The sequence below is a fragment of the Tupaia chinensis genome, unplaced genomic scaffold (genome assembly GCF_000334495.1).
Source record: "Tupaia chinensis unplaced genomic scaffold, TupChi_1.0 Scaffold000093_1, whole genome shotgun sequence".
Classification (NCBI taxonomy): Eukaryota; Metazoa; Chordata; class Mammalia; order Scandentia; family Tupaiidae; genus Tupaia; species Tupaia belangeri.
Window position 1 is genome coordinate 11,092,083 of NW_006159555.1, and position 22,531 is coordinate 11,114,613.

Below are 22,531 nucleotides of genomic sequence, written 5' to 3' on the forward strand. Positions count from 1 at the left end.
ATAATAATAATAATTATTGGGAAATGCATGGAAAAGACATTGAATGATAAAGCGGGGAGATTGATGTCTCTGTATTGACCGACATGCATGGCATTCCCTTTTGAAAAAACAATGGAAGTCAATGTAAAGTTATATGTAATCCAATGTAATATAAAGAAGATTATGATGATAATATAAATTAAAAAAAAAAGAGTCAGTAAGAAGTAGACACAATATAGATGATTCTTTCAAGAGAACAGACTATAAAACTTAGGAGGAAAGAGAATTGACACAAAAAAGATGTGGAGTCAGAAGAAGATTTTTCTTTTCTTTTTAAAGTTTCTTACATTTTTCCTTAAATAGTTGTGTTTTAATACTGGTGAGTGTGCTGGCTCCATGGCCTGGTGGTTAAAGCAGTCAGATCCCATATGACTAACTGAGCTTATTGAGTCCTGGGCCCAGTGGCTTGAGAAATATCCCGGGTGCACTTGCATGCATGCTCAAAATCCCAAAGGAGAAAAGAGAAAGGAAAAGGGATTGTGGCATGGCCATTCCCTATGCGAGGTGCTTTCCCCTCTCCTTCTCTGTCTGTCTCTTTGCTTACTCTAATGAGCACACACACCCTATAGCAAAAATACATACATACTAGTGGAAAGGAATCAGGAGAAAGGACATAATTGATAGCTATTTCTTTTATTACTGCCCATCTGCCCCAGGCTGTGCAGATCAGGCAATTAGGCACACTGGTAGAAACTAAGGCCCTTGTAGAAGGTGTGAACCACTTCATCCCTTTCCAGGTCACACTGAAAAATGGGGCAGAGAGAGGAGTTGCCTGGTCTCAGACTGAATGACCCAGGTTGGGACTCAGGGAGCACCTTGAGATTTGGGATTTGGCCCAAACAGAGGGCCCTTGTGTGGAGAACAAAGGTCCCTAGGCTGGAGCCAGTCCTTGGCAGGCAGGAGCCTGGCGCAGCAGCAGCTACAGTCAGGGACAGGCAAACCTGCACGTGCTCTGATTACGCATGCCTGAGGCAGTCCCCGGCCCACCTACTCACTCCTTGCATTCCTGAGCTCTGCTTTTCCACTTCTCACTCCTCAGCCACTGCCCCTGCCTTCTGCTTTCACCATCCCTAAAGTAGGCTCACCAAGGTCACTTTCACCTCCTTGTCACAGCCAATGCATACTTCTTAGTCCTCATCTTTGTTGACTACCCAGCAGCACTGAGGCTGTTGATCCCTCTTTGAAACCCTTATCCTTCCTTGTCTTCCACAAAGCCACTCTCTCTGGGAACATTTATCCTTATTCCTATAACAACAATGCATGTTTATTTTTTATTTTTTTAAAATTGTTTTTATTGAACTTTATTTTAATTAATTAATTAATTAATTAATTTGACCAGAGAAGGACAGAGTGAGAGAGAAGGGAAGTAAGAAAGTGAGCCGCCAGGTCCGGGACTCAAACTGTGGTCAGTCACGTGAGAGTCCAGCATCCTAAACTACCATGCCACCTGCTGGCCCCAACAATGTGTGTTTATTAAGCACCTAGACGCTTGTCAGGTTTTTACATTCATTAGACTGCGTCCTCCCCTGGAGGCAAGACAGGTCCATGAAACAGATGAGGAAACCTAGGCTCAGACGATCAAGGGAGTTTTTCTAAGGCCAGAACAAGTGATAGAATCCAGATTAGAACCTAAATTAGCTAATTGCCCTCCCTCCAGCCTGCTGTCTCCATCACCCCTGCAGCCCCTCCTCAGCTACTTTCGTGGCCTGTGCTCTCTGAACCTACCCGCTCCTCATCTCTTTAAGTGTGCTCTTCTGTGTCAGTGGCTTCAGTGCCCATTTTTGTGCTAGCAATGCTTTAACCTATTGCAGGCCTCACTCCCTAGGCCTAGACTGGCCTTTCTGGTTGTTATTGTTGCCACTGCTGCTGCCATTATTATTATTAAGAACTAAGATTTACAAAGTGTTCGCCACACGGCAAGCACTGTGCCAATTTCTTTATATATATCATCTTGTTAAGCCCTTACAAAAACCCTATGAGGTAGGTAACTCTCATCCTATTTTCCACTTAAGGAAACAGAGCATTAGAGAGGTTAACCAACTTGTCCCAAGGACAGCAGGAGTCTAGGCTTGTCTGATGCCAGAGTCATTCTTGTAGCTGCTGACTAGGTTGTCTTCTACTAAGTCCCACTAGAACCTTCCACTTGGCATGTCCACAATGAACTGTCTGCCCCTTACCCTACGTATGACCACAGGCTGCTGACCGAACGTCTGAGCCATGGTTATTACCAATCTGCCCAAAGCCTGTCCTTCTCTTGGGCTATTTCAATAAACAGTCCTACTATCTCCCAGTCAACAAAAGCCGTACCAGATTCTTCTCTCTCCCTTCCCTCCCCATGCCTCATCATCAAGACATGGTGACTGTGTGCTCTAAAAAGCACCATTGGCACCGCTTGTCACACCCTTATGTTTGACACAGCAGGAGCATATGCTGGGGCCTGCCACATCATTCATCTGAAGTACCTCCCTCAAGGCCTACTTGTGTTCTCAGCCAACATGGCTTCTACATTCTCTTCTCTCTTGTGCACAACCCTCAGAAAAGTCTTTCCAAAATATAAAGTTGGACCAGGTCTCCTCAGCTCCCTGACTCTCAGCAAAAGCTCCTGAAACTCAGACTGCCTGGTCCCACCTCCTTTGCAGCCCCAGAGCCTACCCAACCCACTACTGACCAGGAGAATCGCACCATTCCTGACTTTCCCTCCCATGCCTCCTCCTGTCCTTCCCCTGGGGGTAGGAGGTGCCCTCTGTCTCTCCACCGTCTGGGTCCCTCCCCTCACTGGTATGTATTTATTTGTCCAGTGACACCGAACCCAGTGGTGGATGTGCTCAGGTGTGTAAAATCAGTAATGTTTCTCTATTTTAAATATATGGGGCTGGCAAGTGGCATGGTGGTTAAGGGGCTGGACTCCCACCAGGGCTCACTGCAGTTCGAGTCCCAGATCCGGCAGCTTAATTTCTCACTTTCTCCGTCTCTCTTTTTCTTTGTATCTCTCTGATGAGTGTACATTCCCTATAGCAAATTTAAAAATAATAATAATAATAATGATAAATAAAATTAAATAATTCTTAAAAAAAAGAAACTATATGTATGGTTGCATGACAGTATGAATGTACTTAATGCCACAGAACTGTATATGTTAACATAGCTAAAAGAGTAAAACAAAACAAAATCAAACTAAGCATAACTCCTTTCCTAGGTCCCAGTGCCTAGAACTGGAAAGGTCTTTATTGAGGCCACTCCTTACCTTATTCCCCAAATTGTGCAGAGGTCCTGGGTATTTCATAATGTGTTTCACGGGGTCTCTGCTGAGATGTCCAGATTGAGAGAGGGATCCTCCCTCCCTAAGCCTACTCTGCTCCTTCCTGAGGTTTGCATGGGTCCTTCTTCCTATACCAATACAGATCTCCCCCTCTTCATACAGGGGGACCTCCTAGATTCCTTCTCCTCCTCTCCCCTCCTGTGGTATAATCCCTTCAAGAAGCTCAGGCTTCCAGTAGGCCAGAGTTGGAAAGATGTCTGCAGTTGACTTTAGCCTTGGGCTGAAGAGACCAAAAAACCTTCTGCGTGAGACAGGAAAAGGAAGACTGCAACTGGAAACAAAACCCAGTTAACAGCTCAGCGAGTTACTGTGGCACACCAGCTCCTGCCTCAGGCAGTCAAACCCCTTGAGGGCAGAAATCAAAAGATATCCCTCCCTGCATTTACAGACGCTGACACACACGCATACATACAACCCACAAAGCAGACCCACATACACACAAGCAAAGACACCTGTGCAAGCAACAAGCCTAACCAGACAAAGGCAAGGATGTAAGAACATATGTGCACACAGGGACACACACGTGTAATACTCATTACACACATATCACACCTCCAAGAAAGCACATGTAGAGAGGTTCAGAGGCCTCTATAACAAGACACACAAATGCGCACGTGTGTGTACAAAGAAAACCTGCTGACAGAGTCATACGACAAGTGTCAGCAAACACACTTGGGGCCAATGCCTGAAGAAAGAAGTCAGAGATAAACATATAGATGAGTCTCTACTCAGACTGGTGGGAGAGGAACCAAGTGGATGTAGGGAAGGAAAAGAGGGTAGTGGTTATTTATAAGGTACCAACTTCTTGCCTAACCCTCATTTATTCATCCATTGATTTAGCAATTATTGAGCTGAGTCCATGGGCCCTGTCCTCACAGGTACACAGCTCCTGAGGGAGAGAGACCTATTTATGAGCAACTGTAACACAGAATGGCGTGTGGTGTGGTGGGCAACACACATCCCACCTCTGGGCAGTGGTGGCAGTAGGAGATGTCAGGAAACTTGAATCAAATGTTGAACAAGGAGTTGGCTGGATGAAAGGGTTTGATGGAGAGGTCTACCTGGGCAAAGAAGCAGCACGTAGGAAAGTATAAGTATGATTTCCTGTTGCTGCTGTAGCAAATTACCATAAGCTTAGTGGCTTCAAACAACACAGATTTATTCTCTCATAGACTGAAGGTCAGAGGTCTGAACCTAGTTCCACTGTGCTAAAGGAAAGGTCATCAGCAGGGCTGGTTCCATCTGCATACCCCAAGAGGAGGATCTACTTCCTTGCCTTTGGGCATCTAGTGGCTGCCTGTACCCTTGGCTTGTGACCATTACTCCATCCTAAACCACACCACACCAAGCTTAGCTTCCACGGTCCCATCGCCTTCTCTCTGACTCTGACTCCTCCTGTTTCCCTCCACCTCATCAGGACCATTGTGATTACATTAGACCCACCTCGATAATCCAGGATAATCTTCCCATCTCAACGATCTTTAACTTAATCCAGTATTGCAGTTGGTAAGCACATAGAGAGAATAGGTGACGCATTAGAGGACCAGACAGAAACAAGTCTCAAAGCGTTCTAAAATGGCGAACCATGCGGTGAAGGATGTGCACAGCATCCATGGCACCAATCCTCAGTATCTGGTGGAGAAGATTATTCGGATGCAAATTTATGAGTCCAAGTACTGGAAAGAAGAGTGCTTTGGGCTTTTGGCTGAACTCGTAGTTGATAAAGCGATGGAGTTAAAGTTTGTTGGTGGTGCCTATGGTGGCAACATAAAACCAACTCCTTCTCTGTGTTTAACACTGAAGATGCTTCAGATTCAACCAAAGAAGGATATAATTGTGGAGTTTATAAAAAAAAATGAAGATTTTAAGTATGTCCACATGTTGGGGGCACTTTATATGAGGCTGACTGGCACTGCAATTGATTGTTACAAGTACTTGGAGCCTTTATATAACGACTATAGAAAGACCAAGAGCCAGAACCGACAATGAGTTTGAACTGGTGCATGTAGATGAATTTATTGATGAATTAATTACTACATAGAAAGAGAGTCTGTGATATTATTCTGCCCCGGTTACAGAAACACTATGTGCTTGAGGAAGGGAAGCAACTGGAGCCTCAAGTAAGTGCTCTAGAGGAGTCCAGTGAAGAAGAGGAAGAGGAGGATGAGTAGTTGGAAAGAGCGCCATCACCTGACCATCGCCGGAGAAGCTACGGAGACTTGGACAAGCCCTGCTGTCCTCCCACGCTACGCTACAAGAGAAGTAAGAGCCAGTCTTCCAGAAGGCAGAGACGATCTCCCAAAAGGAGAAATCCCTCATCTTGCCGAGAAAGACGTCGGAGCAAGAGTCCAAGACGTCACTGCAGCAGGTCCCAAGATTGATGGCACAGATCCCACTCCAAATCCCCAGGTCATCACTGTAGTCACAGACACAGAAGCCACTCAAAGTCTCCTGAAAGGTCTAGGAAAGGCTACAAGAAGAGCCGAAAGGAGAATGAATAATGAACTCAGTTGGTTTTAGCCCAAATGACCTCCAATGAATACGAGGGTAACTGTCTACTAAGAATTAAGATCTACTCAGGCAGCTATATTTTGCTTTTTCATATTGTTTCTCCGCTTTCGTTTTAAATGAAAGAGGTGCCGAGTTTTGTATCTCTTTTTGAATTATAGTCAACATTTTTGAGGGATCATGAGATTTCCTAAGGTCATTTTTGAGCCAACCGACCTTGACTGTATTCAAACTTAGGAAGGTACAAAGATAGGGGTTAGGGGATATGACGAACAGGGGAAGGATGTGACTATCTGGTGACCCTTTCCATATTTGCTATTAAACCTGACATACCAAAAAAAAAAGCATATATAAAAAACAGGAATCCCCAGCTCTTATGCCACAGACTCGTACCAGCCCATGGCCTATTAAGAACACGGTGCACAGCAGGAGGTGAGCAGTGGGCTAGCTAACAAAGCTTCATCTATATTTATAGCCACTCCCCATTGCTTGCATTACTGCCTGAACTCCTCCTCCTGTCAGATCAGCAACAGCATTAGATTCTCTTAGGACCCCCAGATGGGACTGTCTAGTTACAGGAAAACAAGCTCAGGGCTCCCACTGATTCTACATTATGGTGAGTTGTATAATCATTTCATTATATATTACAGTGTAATAATAATAGAAATAAAAGTGCACAATGAATGTAATACACTTGAATCATCAATCAAAAGCAATCCCCCTCCCCAGTCCATGGAAAAATTGTCTTCCACAAAACAGGTCCTGGTGCCAAAACGTTGGGAACAACTGATTATATATGATGTATATGTGTGTGCATGTGTGTGTGTACATATGAGAGACATAGAACCAGACAGGTAGGAAAATTACCTAAGCATGGGACTATTCTTAAAGTCCTAATGGGACATACTATAGAGGCCATTTTTTTAAACTCAAAGTAGAAAATATACTCTTACGTGAATTTAATAGAGGGAAAAGAAACGGAAGTGAAAATGAAAGGATAGCTGAACTTCAGCTAAATATTTCTTCACCTTAAAAAACAGTCATTCCTGAGACCAAGATCCCGAGAGGAGAATGGAGGAGAAGGGATTGTGGCATGACCATCCCCCCTGGGGGGTGATTTCTCGCTTTCTGTCTCTCTGTCTCTCTCTGTCTTTCTGGCGAGCGCACGCATCCTATAGCAAAAACCTCTAAAAAAATTAAAAAGATAAAAAAAAACAAACAGTCATTCCTAAAAGACTTCTCTCAAGTCCAGAAAAATGATTTTTATTAAGAGGTTGGAGGAGGATTTTTACCATTATGTTTCAGTATTATATATGATTGACTAACTCTGAACTATGAGTTAGTTGGTACTTCCGCCCTCGTTTCCACATCGCCTCTCCTCTCCAGATCACGTTGCCGATGCTATTGTTACTTTATCAGGCTTTATAAAATTTACATTCTGTTCTATAACTAAAATTCGCATAGTTTAATCTTAACCTAAAAAATGTCACCACCATTTCTTTCACCATGAATCTCCTTTCCTCAGTTCCTGATTTTGATTAATCTCTTGGCAGAATGGATTTTATCGTTGAGTAGTTTTTCCTAAAAAGGTTCACGAGTTCTCTAACCCTCAAATTTATGATTGAAACCAACCACTCTGTTGGTTATGGTTTTGGGTGACACTTTTTTACCCTCAGAACTTTGTAGATGTTGCTTCATTATCTTCATTTGTCATATATTACCTGAAGAAATCCTCAGACTGAGTTTTTCCCATGTGAGTGACTGACATTTTCTGCCTAGTGCCTGAAGTATTTTCATTTTATCCTCAAAATCTGGTAACTAAGTCAGTGTGTCTTTTTGTTCGTTTTCTTTTTGCTATGGGGTGCATGAGTTCACTGGAGAGAGGGAAAGTGAGAAAGCATCACCCGCCAGGGTGTATGGCCATGCTACAGTCCCTTCTCCATTCTCCTCTTGAGATTTTGGGCATGCATATGTGCCTGGCGTCTTTTTCAAGCCACTGGGTCCAGGACTTGAACCACTCCGTCAGCCATGTGGGATCCAGCCACCTTAACCGCTGACATGCCATCCACTCGCTCTAAATCAGTGTCTTAATGTCAGTTACTCTGTATACATTTTTCTGGTGTATGGTGTGGCTTTTCAATCTGAATATTCAGTTTTCCTTCATTTCAGGGAAAGTTTTCCTATAGTATTTTATACTTTAATGTCTTTTTGTGTCTCACTTTTGGGACCTCTCCTTTAAGGCTGCTAATAGTTATGCTTGTTGTAGATTGCCTTTGTCCTCTCTATTATCTTCTCTTCAATTGCTTTACTATCTTTATCTTTTCCCACATTTACTCTCAATAGCTCAAGCCTTTCCCATATAACATTACTTTGATTTTCAGCCATATCTATTCTATGTTTTGCTGCTTCAAGTTTATTTATTACATCTGTAATGGTATTGTTTTGGTTCTCCATTATTTTTCTTTAGTTCTCTAATCTTCCTTTCCATCCCATTCTGTTGTTTTATCATCTTGTCTTTGAGTTCTTTGTTCTATTGATTTCGCACTATTAATGAACCCCCTATAACAGGAAGAACATACAAGAATCTGCTTTTATTCCTTTGGTTGTTTTCTTCTAGATTAGGTTCTTCGTCTTTTTTTTTTTTTTTTAATCTGCCTTCCTTTCTCTCTGCCTTCCTTCTCCCCCTCCTTCCTTTCTTCCCACTCTCCCTCTTTCCTCCCTTCCTCTTGGCTGAGGTCTGTGTGCCTAAAGACCATGCCACTGCCTTTCTTCTTACTCCCATCTGTCATGGCTCCTATGTAGCAGACATCTCCTTGCTTTGGAGCCCCTTCCCATCGTGTCTGTACTGGTTTATCTGGAAGCTGTTTTGAAGACTGGACTGTTGCTTTTGGACCCACCCACCCCCACTTCTGTGACCTGAGGGTAGTTTGACTGGGGCTGCCTACTGACCTAGATAGGGCCTCAGTGCTGTCCCTTCTCTGAGACCCTGTTAGAATCTTGTTCCAACTTGGGAGTGGGGCACATCCCATCCTATAGACTTTGGCTTGTCCTTCTCAACCTCAGTCCCATACCCTGGAGATGCCAAGCAATGGCAGCTCTTCTTACCTTTGCTGAGCTCTTGTGAGGAACATATGAGCTTCTACACAAAGGTCTTTTTCTAGACTTTTCCTAAATCTACCTACTCACCAAACAGTCCAGTTCTCTCAGATTACAGATACTAATGACAATTTTTGGTATTTTGTTGACTCACCTTTTCTCAAAGCTGCTTTTAGAGATGGAGGTAGGAAATGTATAATTCTCTCATTGTACCAGAATCTCCTGTTACTTTCTTCAGCTATCACATTTTTAGGCTTATAAAGTGATTCCCTTTAGTTAATTGGACTCGGTGAGTTCATAGCAGAATTTTGTTTTGGTTTGTTTTGACTTTTGTTCATTTTATTAGTGGAGTGCAGAGGTGGATGGGGCTTTCTGCAATAGCTTCACTTTGTCTTCCAAGTCCAGAGATCCCCACCTTTGCCTCGTCTATACCTTTCCCTTCAGACTCCTCCATCTGGACAAGACCCTGGCAGCCTCAGCTCCCAGCACTTTGAAGTCCCTGGGATGAGACAAGGGCACATAGAATAAGGCCTCAACATATAGTGGGTGCTTAGTCCATGGAAAGAAGGGAATTAATGGGGCATTTCATGGGGGGACCCCAAAGGCTTCATCAAAGGATCTGGGCAGAAGCACCATGTGAACCAACGCCTGGAAGTAGGAAATACAGGAGCAATTGTTGGGGAACACTCTGGGTTTGAGTCCCACTGGAAGAATAGCAGAGAAGCTAGGGAGGTACACTGCAGGGCCTAGGGTGTGTCACCAAGAAGCACTCAGCTCTTGTGTCTGGAATCTCATAGGGTACGCTGGCAGGCAGAGGCAGCTAGGGAAGACTGGCTCCTTGTCTCTCCTCCCCATCCTCAGCCCCTCACAGGGAACTGGCACTGACTGCCCCACTCCCACTGCCTCTGTCCTGGTAAGCCCCAAGGTGCTCCTGCTGTCTTCCCTAGAGCCACAGGTAAGGCCTCGGCCAGGGCCACAGTGACCTACCATGGATGTGCTCCAGGTCACCTAGCCACGCAAAACATAAACATGTTATCTGTTGACGCACCGTCACTCCAACTTGCATGTGTGGCACAGTGACTTGCACTGCTGTGGGCATACTTTGCACACAGCCCACACTGGCTCCCTCTCTGGGGCTATTGCCTCTGACTCTCCTAAGAACCTGCCCTGCCCCCTGGTGGCCACTCCCCAAGTCACTGCCCTTCTAGAAGGACCTTACCCACCCCCTCGTGGCCTGGCCCCTGTCCAGAGAAGCTTCTGACCTAGAAGAGCCTTTCCTCTCAGACTAGACCCATCAGACCAGACCCTTCAGATACCTCTAGGCCAGCCTTCCCATTCAGACTGGTGCTTTCAGGCAAGGCCTTCTCAGATAGGGTGACCAGCTGTCCCAGTCTGCCTGGGAACAAAGGGTTTCCCAAGACTTAAGCTATTCCATGCTAAAAGTCCTGCAGCAACAGGGGAGAGTTGGTGATCCTATTCAGACCCATACACCTTCCTATGTCTCCCCTCAGATTGCACTCATCACACCAGGCTCCTTCAGCCTACCCCCATCCCCACCCCTCCCACCCAGAGTGGCCCTTGCAAACAAAACCTCTTCAGAAGCATGTCCTAGACCAGTCTCCACTCACACTAATCCTGTCACAGAGACCCGCCCAGACCCACTGACCTTCAGACTAACCTTCCCCCATCAGAATGCACTGTCAGATAAGGTCCTCTCCAGCCTCTCTCTTCAGACTGGCTCTATTTGACTTTCATCCGTTGAAGAGAGGTATGAGTGGGGGATTTCAACCCAGTCCTTTCTGCCTCCAGGGTTTTAGCCCAGAACCACGAGACAGATGCCACCTTCCAAGAGTCCAGTGACCCAGGGCTGTGGGCACAGTAGGCACAAGGGCCTAGGTCATGAAAACACAAAGGTACAGGACACATCGGGGCTTGGAGACCAGCATTCTGTTCTTGTCATGCAAGAACGGACTCTCAGAGTCCCAGCCAACAGAGGCAGGGAGCTCACTGCCTCTGCAGAGTTCTCAGGGAACTGGGGACAGATTCCTGCCTAGTGTCTCCCTCTCTCCTGGCTGGCCTCTGGGAACACAGACTGGGATGTTTGTGCTGATAGCCATCAGCCCGGGAGCAAGAATGAAGGGCAGGCGGGTGGCCGAGAGGGGGCAGCAGAAGCCAGGCCAGCCCCTGACTCAGGCCAGAGAGGTGCAGTGGCCATAGGCTGGGGTCTGGATGGAGCAGGAACACACAGAAAGAGGCAAAGAGGAAAGATTGTCAGAGTGGGAAGAGGAACAGAGATGGAGGCAGGGATGGAGATACATTCAGAGACATAGAAGCAGAGAGAAACAGAACAGAGATAGAGATAGAGATGTAGACAGAGAGGAAGGGAAGACCAACAGAGACAGGAAAAAGGAGCTGAGATGCAAAGCATGGGGGAGAGATTGAGGGAGAAGTGACCAAACATGGAGACATAGAAGACAGAGATAGGATTGAGACATATAGGAAGAAACATAAAGATAGGGCCCAGGACAAAGACAGAGATAGGAATGGACAGAGACAAATCTAGAGATGGGAATGGGTTCAGCAAGAAGTGGGGGTAGGGTACACAGAGATAAAGCTAGATATAAAAATGAGGCTGATGGGACCAGCAGTTAGCTTAATGGCTATGTCGCTGGACTCCCACGTAGTCGACTGTGGTTCGAGTCCCGGACCCGGTGGCTTGAACTCACACCGGGCACATGTGTGTGCGTGCCCAAGATCCCAAGAGGAGGATGGAGGAGAAGGGATTGCGGCATGGCCATCCCCATTGAGGGGTGATTTCCTGCTTTCTATCTCCATCTCTCTCCGTCTGTCTGGCGAATGCACGTGCCCTATAGCAAAAACCTCTCCAAAAAAATAAAAAAGGCTGAGCCACTCGGGGGGTCACCAGGGTGGCTGACAGCCCAGGACAGAGGGGGTCTCCATCCCCCATGCACCATAGGGCAGCAAAGAGAACTAGCAGGCTGAGAGGCTGGGCCATGGAGTACAAATCTGGGACCTGAAGCTTTCTCCCCTCAGCAGTGTTTTACTGCTCTGGGTCCTGTTTTAGTTGGCAGAGCTGATGTCTATCTATACTTATCCCCTGCTCCCCAGAACCACCCTGGGAAATGGTTGTGGAAGGACAGTACTGGTGGGAGTACTGTCAGACCGTACTGGGAGGCACTGGCAGACAGCAGCCAAGACTCTCAAGGCTGTGACCCTCCATGAGGTTGGGGGAGGCAGGACTTTCAAAGGAGGGGTGATTACCCTCGACCCATCCAGTCAGAGACAATGACACTGCCCCTTCGGCCACCTTGAGCTTGGAACAGGGCTGGGTCTCCCTTGGAATCAGGGGCAGGGAGATGCCCCAGTCCTCCCTTCCATTGGCCTCTAAGGCTCCACCAGGCCCCCTCCCCTCCCTCTGCCCTCTCTTCCCAGGCCTCACATAATTGCTTTCCCATGTTACTAATGGAGGCCAGACTGCTGGTGCCCAAGCCCTGGGTGGGCGGTGGGTGGGTCAGCACTGACCACGGCTCTCCAGGCAGGACGGCAACACAGGTCAGAGACCCCCTAACTTCAGCCCACCCACCCCAAGGATGGAGAGCAGGGAGGTTCTGACACGTCCCAGGAATACAATGTTCTTGGCAAGAGAGTTTGCAAATCCCTGCTCTCTCTACCCTTCTGGACCTGGAGTGCAGGGTCAGACCCAAGCCACACCTCACAGGGACCAGATAGGCAGAACTGGGGGTTCAGGGTACACAGGCACTTCTCAGATGTCCATCCTAGGAGCTACCTCCTGTGAATGAGCCATCAGCATGAAAAGGCCCACCCCTCTCCACCCTGACACCAGACCTTTGCTTCCATGGGTCTCTTTCCTAGGAACCCCCTCTCTCCTACCGCCTGGAGGAGAGCCGCCACCTTCACTCTAGAGCCTCTCACCAGGCCCCGACTTAGGGTCTGTGTCTTCTCTAGACCTGACTAATTCGTGTCTGAGATGCTGACTCTCCCTCCCAGAATGTTCTCACAGATGGCCTGGTGAAACCAGGGAGAGTGTCCATTTTCTGAGGCTGGCCTGAAGAGAAGGGTTTGAGTTGGGGTGTGTGTGATGACATCGGGAGGATTAGAGCTTAGTGGTGGTGCGCCCAGACTGCCATGAGAAGTGTGTCCATGTATGGGTTGGTGTACATATGACTTTGACTCCCCTCTTCTTGTTCCAGCCACCCAGAGCATCTGGCTCCCCAGACTGGGGCTCTACCCTATGCCTTTCCCCATTCTCAGGTTAGACGGTCTGCCAACTCGACCCTATCTCTGGGCATTTTCAGCTAAGGAGCCTCAGTGAGGGGGATTCTATGAGGTGGGCTGAACCTGAGCAAGCCTGTGGCAGCCATGAGCACCTCTTCTAAGAAGTTTGGGGACTGAAAGGGTTTGGGTGGGGTGTGGGGCTGGACCAAACACTGGCCACCCTGTAAAACCAAAGTCCCACCCCTTACAAGCTCCATTTAGTCCTGTGATCTAACCCTAGGCGTAAACCTTGTCCTCCATCATGCCAGTCCTGAAACACAGGTGTCAATCCCTAGGCACACTCTGAGCAGCCTCCTCCTCCTGGGCCTGCCCCGGCCCAGGCCCCTCTGTGCTCTGAGCTTTTGTGGTCTTGCTGAGCTCCAGGCCTGACCTGTTAGCAGCCCTGGACTGTGTCTCCCAGAGGGCAAGGCTCTCACCCCTCCCCCCAAAGGATGAATCCTGACCTCCTCACCTTCCTACATTTCTGCCCTGTGAGTCGAGTTCAGGCCTGTGCACCCACACATGGAAGGCAACTCTGGAGATGATCCCTGAAAGGCCTCTGCCCGTCAAGACTTCAGCAACCTCCAAGACTGGCTGGATATCCCCGAGTGGACCTATGTCACTGGGACCCCTCATTTCTCATGACTTTGCATGTGAGCTGCAACCCTGTGCTCCAGGGAAGTAGCCCTACTCCCTAGGAAGGAGAAAATGCTGCTCTCAGATACATCAGCCTCAAAGCCGAAGTGTCTCCATCTTCTCCAACTGTAATTTCTTTCTTCCTCCAGGCCTGGAAGGGGAGGGATCTTTGGAAGAGAGTGCCCTCCCAAAGTGGTCTATTCCAAGGACTCATGAAATGGTGACGTTTAATGAGAACCCCCCACCCCCCACCCCTATATATACATCTCAGAGTAATTCAAATACAGCAAGTTACCATTGAGTCAGACTAGAAGGGACCGACAGGGCATTAAATACTGTAGGGTAGCAGTAGGGTGGGGGAGGGTTGTACAAAACAGGGGAAGAGGTGGGGGGACTGCAGAGTGTGGGTGCGGGGGGGGAGGGGGATGGCTGGGTCCCCCCAGCGTCAGGAGCTTATAATCTGATGGTGGCAACAGAGACCCTGGGACAGACAGGAGGCTGGGGCAGGAGGAGAAATGGTGGATATGAGGGGCTTCCCTCAGGCCACCCAAGGGCTCCTGGGAGTCGCTGGCGTTGGAGGGTCCAGCCCAAGGGGGCAGGATGAGGGAGGTCTTTGGTGGGTGGGTTAGCTGCATGGTCCTTCCCCCGCTGAGGGAGGGAGGAGGGCCGGCTTGATGTGGCGGAGCTAGGGGGTGGCAGGCCCGGGCCCGCCGGGGTCTCTACAAATTGTGTCTGAAGAGAATGCAAAAGGTCCTCCTGCCCGTGTGCAAAATAGAAACTGGGGTCTGCAGGCTCCGCTCCTGCCTCCTGCTCCTCTGCAGGTGCTCTGCCATGTCCTCACAGATGCTGGGCTCTGGGGAAACAAGGGAAAGGGTTGTGAGGGGTGAGGCGAGGACATGGGGGTCCCTTTGGACTCCCCTCTGCCACCCAGCCTCACTCAACTTACCAGATCAGGAGACTGCAGGCAATGGCAGCAGCAGCAGCCAGGGCCAGGGTGACAGGGACACTGATCGAAAAGGGTGCTGAGGGTCCTCCGCCGCTGCTCAGCTCCCCAGGGTCACAGATCTTCGTGGTGGGTGGGGGTGCCAGGGAGCTGGTGGTGCTGGTCGTGGTCTCTGGGGAGCAGGGGGAAAACTCAGGACGCAGCCCCCCCAGATCTAGGGGTGCACGAGACACACTGTTCCTAGTTCCTGTGTTGGACTAGTGCTGGCTCCCCCACAAAGCAGCCTATCTCTCCCCCATTAGGCAGATCCCCCTACTTCCCAAGGCTCCAAGATGGCCCACCCACACAATGACTACCAAGGGTGTCCAGAGAGCAAGGACTGGAACGGCAGGGGCTGAAGAGACAGAGGGGACAAAGCAGTCAGTGTGAGGAGAGCCCTGGGGCAGAGGCTCCAGTCCTGGGAGGAGCTGGAGGGAGGCAGGCTGTGACAGGCAGACACACAGAGCACAGGTGCAGGGGCATAGGCAGGCTCACCTGGGGCCTGGGCCTCAGTGGTGAGGTGTCGGGGTTCCTCTGTCCAGGGTGTGGCATGGGCAGCCACGCTCCAGTCGCTCCATGTCCCAATATCATTGTCCTTGGCCGCCACCTGGATGATGTATTCCTTTCCTGGGTAGGCATCTGTGATGGTGTGCGCTGTGCCGTCCGACAGCTCCACCTGCAGCCAGACCATGGGATGGGTGGGAAAAGGACACCCATGGGGGTCAGAAAAATGAGGCATCCCCAGAGGAAGTGAGACCACCTCAGGGGAGAAAGAGTGAAGACACCTCTGGAGGGAATGAAGACTACCCTTGGGAACAGAAGGAACATTGAGAATGTTCCTGCAGGAGAGTGAAGACATCTCAGGGAGGAGACCCCTGAGGGATGAGCAAGGAGTTATTCCTGGATGATAGTGAACAAATGTTTTTGTTTTTAAATAATTATTTTATTCAACTTTATTAATTTATCTATTTGTTTATTTATTTATTTTAATTTGACCAGAGAGGCACAGACTGAGAGAAAGAGAAAGAAAGCGAGAAAGCAAGCCGCCAGGTCCAGGACTTGAACTAGGGTCAGCTATGTGAGAATCCAGCACCCTTAACCACCATGCCACCTGCTGGCCCCATGAATAAATCTTAAAGGAGATTAGAAGGAGAGAATAAGGACAACTCTTGCTGTCCTAGCTTTCTCACAACACCCAGCCTGACTGAGACCTGACCTCAGTCCCAGCCTGGAGGTGACAATAATGGGGTGAGAGAGATGGTGGGGTACTGCCCTTCTCCCATCAAGAAGCAGTTAAGGGCTAGGCCACCTGAGTTCAAATTTGGGCTTCATCCCTTACTGGCTGATTTAACTTCCATGTGCCTTCCCATCCACATCTGAAATGGTGTTAAAATTATAATAGTATTGGGACCAACAGGTGGCCTGGTGGTAAAGGGGCTCAACTCCCACATGGCCTACCATGATTTGAGTCCCCGACCTGTTGGCTTGCTTTCTCACTTTCTCTCTGGTCAAATTAATAATAATAATAACAAATAAAACTAAATAATTCTTCTAAAAAACAATAGTATCTGTTGGGGTCAGGCAGTGGTGATGTGATAACACACCTGGACCCACATGAGAAGGGTCCTGGGTTTGTGTCCCAGGACCATCCCGAGCACACTAGGTGTGTGCACGTGCCAATGAGCCAGGTCTGAGATTGGTGTGGATCATGGTGTGAAGATTGTTGGGGCTGCTTATCTCTCCTTCTCACAAATAAGCTTTAAAAATGTTACCTAGGGGGCCACATGATGGTTAAAGAGGCTAGACTCCCACACTGCCGACCATGGTTTGAGTCCCAGACACAGTGGCTTGAAAATCACACCGGGTATATGTGCGCGCATGCCTAAAATCCCAGGACAATGGAAAAGAAGGGACTGTGGCATGGCCCTCCCTTCTAGGGGGTGATTTTTCACTTTTCTTCTCACTGTCTCTCTCTGTCTCTCTCCAGTGAGCACAAGTGCCCAAAGGTAAAATCCTTAAAAAAAAAAAAAGTTAACTAAAAAACAAAATAAAGTAAGATTAGCATCTATCTCCTAGGGTTACCATGGAGAGTAGCTAGTATATGGAAAGCACCAAACAGACTTCAGCCAGCACTGTCATTTTTATGGGTCCCAGCTGAGAGCCCAGGTTGCCAGATGCCCAGTGCTAGCCTGGCCCCAGCTGAGCCTCCCAATCAGGAAGGCCTGAACGTAGTTACCACTGTGGTTATCGCCTTGCCTAAGGCGGAAAGGGGCGGGGAGAAGCTGGGCATGGACAACTGCTCTATTTCCTCCTGGAGGCATCACCACTCCACTCCTGCCCTGGTTGGCCCCATCCTGCTGGTCTCTCCCACCCTCCAGGCTGGCCTGCCTGTCCGGCGCCCCTCCCAGGCCCAGGCTGGGCTCTGCTTCATCTCAGCAGCACCCGCTGCCTCATTAAGCCGCCTCGTAAACAGGGGCAGCCGGCGGGGCGGAGGAGGGGGCCTGCTCTGGGCCACGTCTGGCTTCAGGGCTTTTTTGGTCCCTGTTCCAATATTCCCCTCAGAAAACTGGGCTTTGGGCTACCTGACTGGACAGGCGGTGAGAGCATGAGCTTGTGTGTATGTATAGCTGTGCCTCTGGTCCAAGCAGGGCAGGAAGCCTCTCCAGTTCCCACTAAGTGGGGGACACGATTAAGGTCGGGGTTATGGTGAGAAACATTTTGAGCCCAGACCCTGGGCTCTGCCACCCAGCCTCTTCTGCTCTGCAAAGATCCCCTCTGGCTGAGTAGCCTCAGCTCTTTCAGCTCCCCTTCCATCCTGCCAGGATTCAGCTGCAGACCTCCACATCTGTCTTTCCCCAAAGGGAGGAAGCCTGGGAAGCTGATCAAACTGCCCCCTCATTGGTGGGCTTGTGATAGGCACCACACCTCCAGGAATGTGGCTCAAGAGCCCAGTGCTCTCCTGATGGCCACATCTAGGTCTGGACCTGTCTTCTTGCTAGGTTGTCACTGATCCCTTAATCTACCCCCTTAAGAGAAGGGCTCAACTGGCAGAACCTCCTAGTCAATGGCATCCACTTTGCCATCCACCACAGGCCCGGCCCAGCCCGGCTGCAGCAGATGTCAGACAGACTCCAGGTCTTCCTGCCAAGCTAGGGCAAAGCAGGTAACCCATGCTGGGTCCCAGTGCTTGCCTACCCCGATTGTGCTGTGACCAGCCCCTGCCAGATCTCCTGGTGCCCATTCTCTTACAATTCCTACCTGCATTTTTCTCCTGGAAGTCTAAGTGATGTTTTTCTCTGCCTTTTCTTACATGCTTCCCCCCCACACCCCAGTCATACACCTGCCTCACTGCAAGAACAAGGATGGGAGAGAGTAGATTCTATTCAGAGAAAAAGCTCAAGTCGAAAAGAGACATTAATCTTGACAACTCCAATACCAGTGAGACATGGAACAGGGCTAGGATGTGCCACAGGCCACACATGTTCTCACCATGGAGGCTACACACTTTGCCCACATCGGTGTGGTAGTCAGCTCTGCCCATGGTGCAGGCCAGTGTGTGTTCTTGACATGTTAGTCACACGCATGTATGGTTCCTGCTGGGAGCCACGTGTGTGCGTGCATGTCCCGTGTGTGTGTGGTGGGCGGTATGCCAGGTCCACTGCAAGGCGTGTGCGCTACAACGCGCAGGGCTGCTGCCTGTAGCTCGTTAGCGGGGGAGGGGGGCTTGTGAAACTAGACCCTGGTTATTAGCAATGCATTAGGCGCGGGCAGCTGGCCAGGTGGGAGGGACTCCGCACTCTGTCAGGGAACATGTGAGCATGTGAGCGTGTGAGCAGCCTTTGTGGGGGCCTGGCCCGCAACCGGACAGGCGCCCAGGAATCGAATTACACACTTTAAAGGCCAGACAAGAGTGGGACATAATAAGATGGAGCTAGACTTGGTGAGTGTGGTGGGGGTACCCCCGGGAGCTTGCCTCAGTTACCCCCAAGCACTCTTCTGGTCCCAGTGCTAGCTCACAGAACTCAGCCTGACCCTAACCTGATCATCATCCACTGGTTGGTTCCCAGCCCAGGTCACCTCTGGCCCATAACCTTAAGCTGAGGTTAACCTTAAGCTAGGGCTGACTTGGGAACCCTTATGCTAGCCATGGCCTAAACTCACACCCTGGACCCAGGATGATCCCATTACCTGATCCTGACCCCGGAAGCCCACCTGCAAGCCCTTGAGGACTGGGATTGCCCTGCTCCTTGGACCAAACAATGGCCCAGAGCCTAGGTCACAGTGGAAGGAGGGGAGATGCCAAGGGCCACAGGGAAGGAGAGGGAACACTGCTCTCCCTGCCTTCCATCTTGCTTCCACATTTCTCTATACTGCCCCGGGCAGCCACAAGTCTCATGCGTTCCCACTGCACTAGCAGCAGGCACTGGGCAGCCCTAAGGATACCTCCTCAGTTTCACCTGTTCTCTAGACCCACCCAATCCCTTCTCCTCCTGGAAAGCCTCTGGCTGCCACCAGGTCCCACACTGAACTGCTACTGCCTGGGATTTAGGTGCCTCTCCCGTCATGTGGTTCTGACTCAGGAACCCATAATCTGGGCAGGGCAGAGCAGGGCAGGGCGGGGTACTTACATGCTGCCACTGGTCCAGGATGAGGGGTCGGTAGCGCAGAAAGAACTTGAGAGGAAAGGACTCAGGGTCAGGCCAGGTCGAGGGGGTCTGCCATGTCACCTCTAGCCGGCGAGGGTTGCTGGGCACTGGCCGGGCTACCACATTTTCTGGAGGGTCAGGTTTCACTGTTCAGAAGACATAGCTTCATTACTACACTAACCTCAGGGGACAACCCCATTTTGTCAACCTCAGCCCCCATCGCCAACCATAGTCATTATCATGGAACCCTTCCCTCTCCTCTCTCGTCAATTCTGGCAATCACCATTACCAGTCATCTCGTTACTTCCGTCTCTGACCTCTCTATCACCCCCAAGCACTGGTACTAAAGGCATTGTCCCAACCATTGACAGGAGTATCCCACGTTTTCTCCCAACCCCACCCTCCCAACCCCACCCTCAAGCTGACCAGCATCCCAATAACTAAGCCTCCATCATCACCTGGATTGCCCTCTCCTACATCAGCATCACACACTCCCCCAACTTTTCCAGTTCCAAACTAAGACCTGCTCTCCCTTGGAAGAATCTGGATTTGAGGCTCCTCTGTGGATCAAGGTTTAAAGGCAGTCCATAGGTATTGCAGATCTGGTTGGATGTAAGCTGGGGAGCTGATGGGAGTATCTAAGGACTCAGCTCATGTAGAAATAGTCTAGGTGGGGATCCACTATGGGGTATGGGGAAGAGACAGGGCAGGCAGAGAGTCTGCCTGCAATGGGGCAGGGACCAACTGAGGGTCTGGGTGGATGGAATAGGAGCAGGTAGGGGGTCTGGCTGGGATAGGGTAGGAGTAGGCTTAGAGCCTGCCCGGAATAGGGCAGGGGCAGGCAGAGGGTCTGGCTGGGATGGGGGTCGAGGGGAGGGCGGTATCTGTCCCAGTCCTGTCTCCTGTTCTGACACCTCATTCATCACAGGCCGTAAGGAAGCCATTAGCGTGGGGGGGGGGGGAGGCTGCAAGTGGACAAAGGGCTGCAGCTGCACAAGGGTCTGGCCCAGCCTCCCCCCCCCTCCCCCTGCTACATGTTCTGGGAGCCAGAGAAACAATGGGAAGAGTTGCTGGAGAGGTCTCTTGGCCCTGCAGGTAAAGGATATTCACTTGCAATATTCACAGGTGTGTAAATGTTATACATATATGAACACATGGTGTGTGTCACACATACCCATGTACATGTAGCGTGTATGCATGTGAACATCCCCACCAATGCTCATGTATCCCTGGCACACATCCACTTCCACACTTCCACTAGAGTCTTCAGTAAAGACCGCCCTCCACCAAAACACGCACCAATAGTGAACTCGTCGAAGGTGATAGCCGTGGCATTGTGGCCCAGGGCATTGCTGACGGTTATCGAGACCTTGTACTTGATGGTGGAGAACAGGTGCATGTAGCGGATGTGGCAGCGGTTCTTCAGAGCTGGGTCCTTCTCACAGACCATAATTTTGGAGCCATGCCTGGGAATGAGTAAGGTCCAGGTACCATTACCAGCATCAAGGGTCAGGTGGGACAGAGGTTGGGGGAAGGTCAAGCCCAAGGCTGGGCTGGGGTCTAAACTCAGGGTATGGGGGTGGGGGCGGGGGTAAGGAATGGGGGAGAGGTCAAAGGTCAGGACCAGAACCAGGTCATAGGTGCAGCTACTCACAGCACAGTCACATTGAAGGTGTTGGGGATGTAGGTGGGGGTGGGCAGATGCCAACTGCAGTAGAAGCCCTTGGGGTACGTGTTGGAGCGGCAGCTGAGCATGGGCTCCCGTGGCGGCACTGGGGGCAAGGACAGCACGGTCAGGGCATTCCTTGAATCCCCAGTTCCCTGTACTAATGTGGGGACAGGTGGGCCCCAGAGCCCCAACTCTCCCCCCTCAGCCCATCATCAATGCCAAAGGTTGGGGAGAGGGGGCTGTCAGCGAAGGTCTGAGGCTTCCCAGGCCACAGAGAGCCAGATGTTTAATTAAAGAAAAACAAGGGCTGTGTGGAGAGGGAGCCCCCCTCACCTGCTCAATGGAGGCAGGAACTGTGGAGAGCGGGGGGCTGCAGGCCTCAGCTCATCAATCACAGGATGGAGTAGTGCTGAGGAATCGGCCCCAGCCCCACATCTCCGGCCACATTGGGTCCACTCACAGAGGAAGAGTGTGCAACAGGGACCGAGGGGGTCTCGAGCACGTTCTCTGCTTGCTGGGGTGATCAGGGCACACTCCCTACAGAAGAGGTGCCTCCTGGACTAACCGCAAAGAACAGGCCAGGCCTGATGGCTGCGAGGGAACAGGAACAGCAGCCCTGGGAGGCTGGTCATATGCATGACTGTGCATGTAGGCGTCTGCTTTATACATGACATGCATGTCTGTAAGCAGCATGAATGAGTGGCCAGTGATACATAGGAACGTCCACGTACACGATGATGATGTGTGTGCAAGTGCCTGTTGAAGAAAGATGCTGCTCCTGGGGTGTGTGCCTCACCCCCAGCTTTTCCATCACAGACCCTTTAGGAAGTCCTTCACATGGTCACAGCTGCCTTCACTCTGGAATAGGAAGGCCCCAGGAGTGATGGGGACCTTTGTGGGGTCATGCAGTAAGCCAGAGCTGGGGTTAAACCCCAGGATGGGGGCTTTCCACGTCCTTAAACACACACATGCACATTTGGGAAGTCTTTTCTGCTGTCTAACCACACTTTTTGCTGCTGTGAGCATTTAGTCCAGCTGTCCCACCCTCAGGCACTGGGTAAGGCGTGAGTGCAGGCGGCTCAGGTTCCTGGAAGGAGGCAGCTTCTGTGATCTGACCCAGGCAAGGAATGTCTGTCAGTGGCTCCAGGGACACTGACACCTCCCTCCTGTACACCACCCCCCGCCCCCTGCCTGACAGGTGGACAGGAAATGGGAGGGGGCAGCTCAATAAGCCAGGGACAGTGAAGGGGAGGGCATGTCTATGCTTGTAGAGTGGCCATGGTGACACCCAGGGAATTGCAGGCGTCCATCCACAGTGTACACGTGATCTGGAGTGACTC

At 50.2% G+C, this 22,531-nt stretch overlaps 1 protein-coding gene and 1 pseudogene across 2 annotated transcripts in view; one reads left to right on the plus strand and one right to left on the minus strand.

Annotated features, from left to right (window-relative positions):
* Nucleotides 1–4,933: 4,933 nt before the first annotated feature.
* On the plus strand, nt 4,934–5,859 carry LOC102491098 (pre-mRNA-splicing factor 38A pseudogene; annotated as a pseudogene).
* An 8,322-nt stretch (nt 5,860–14,181) lies between these two features.
* The window catches only part of CNTFR (ciliary neurotrophic factor receptor), a 40,678-nt gene continuing 32,328 nt past the window's right edge, over nt 14,182–22,531 (minus strand). For both annotated transcript variants that reach the window (XM_006143132.3, XM_006143131.2), the window contains exons 5-10: nt 21,177–21,294; nt 20,822–20,988; nt 19,505–19,668; nt 15,372–15,552; nt 14,841–15,009; nt 14,182–14,747 (exon numbers count right to left, since the gene is read on the minus strand). In XM_006143132.3, the coding sequence (XP_006143194.1) occupies nt 14,747; nt 14,841–15,009; nt 15,372–15,552; nt 19,505–19,668; nt 20,822–20,988; nt 21,177–21,294 (800 nt within the window). In that variant the 3' untranslated portion in view covers nt 14,182–14,746. The remainder of the gene's footprint in view (nt 14,748–14,840; nt 15,010–15,371; nt 15,553–19,504; nt 19,669–20,821; nt 20,989–21,176; nt 21,295–22,531) is intronic.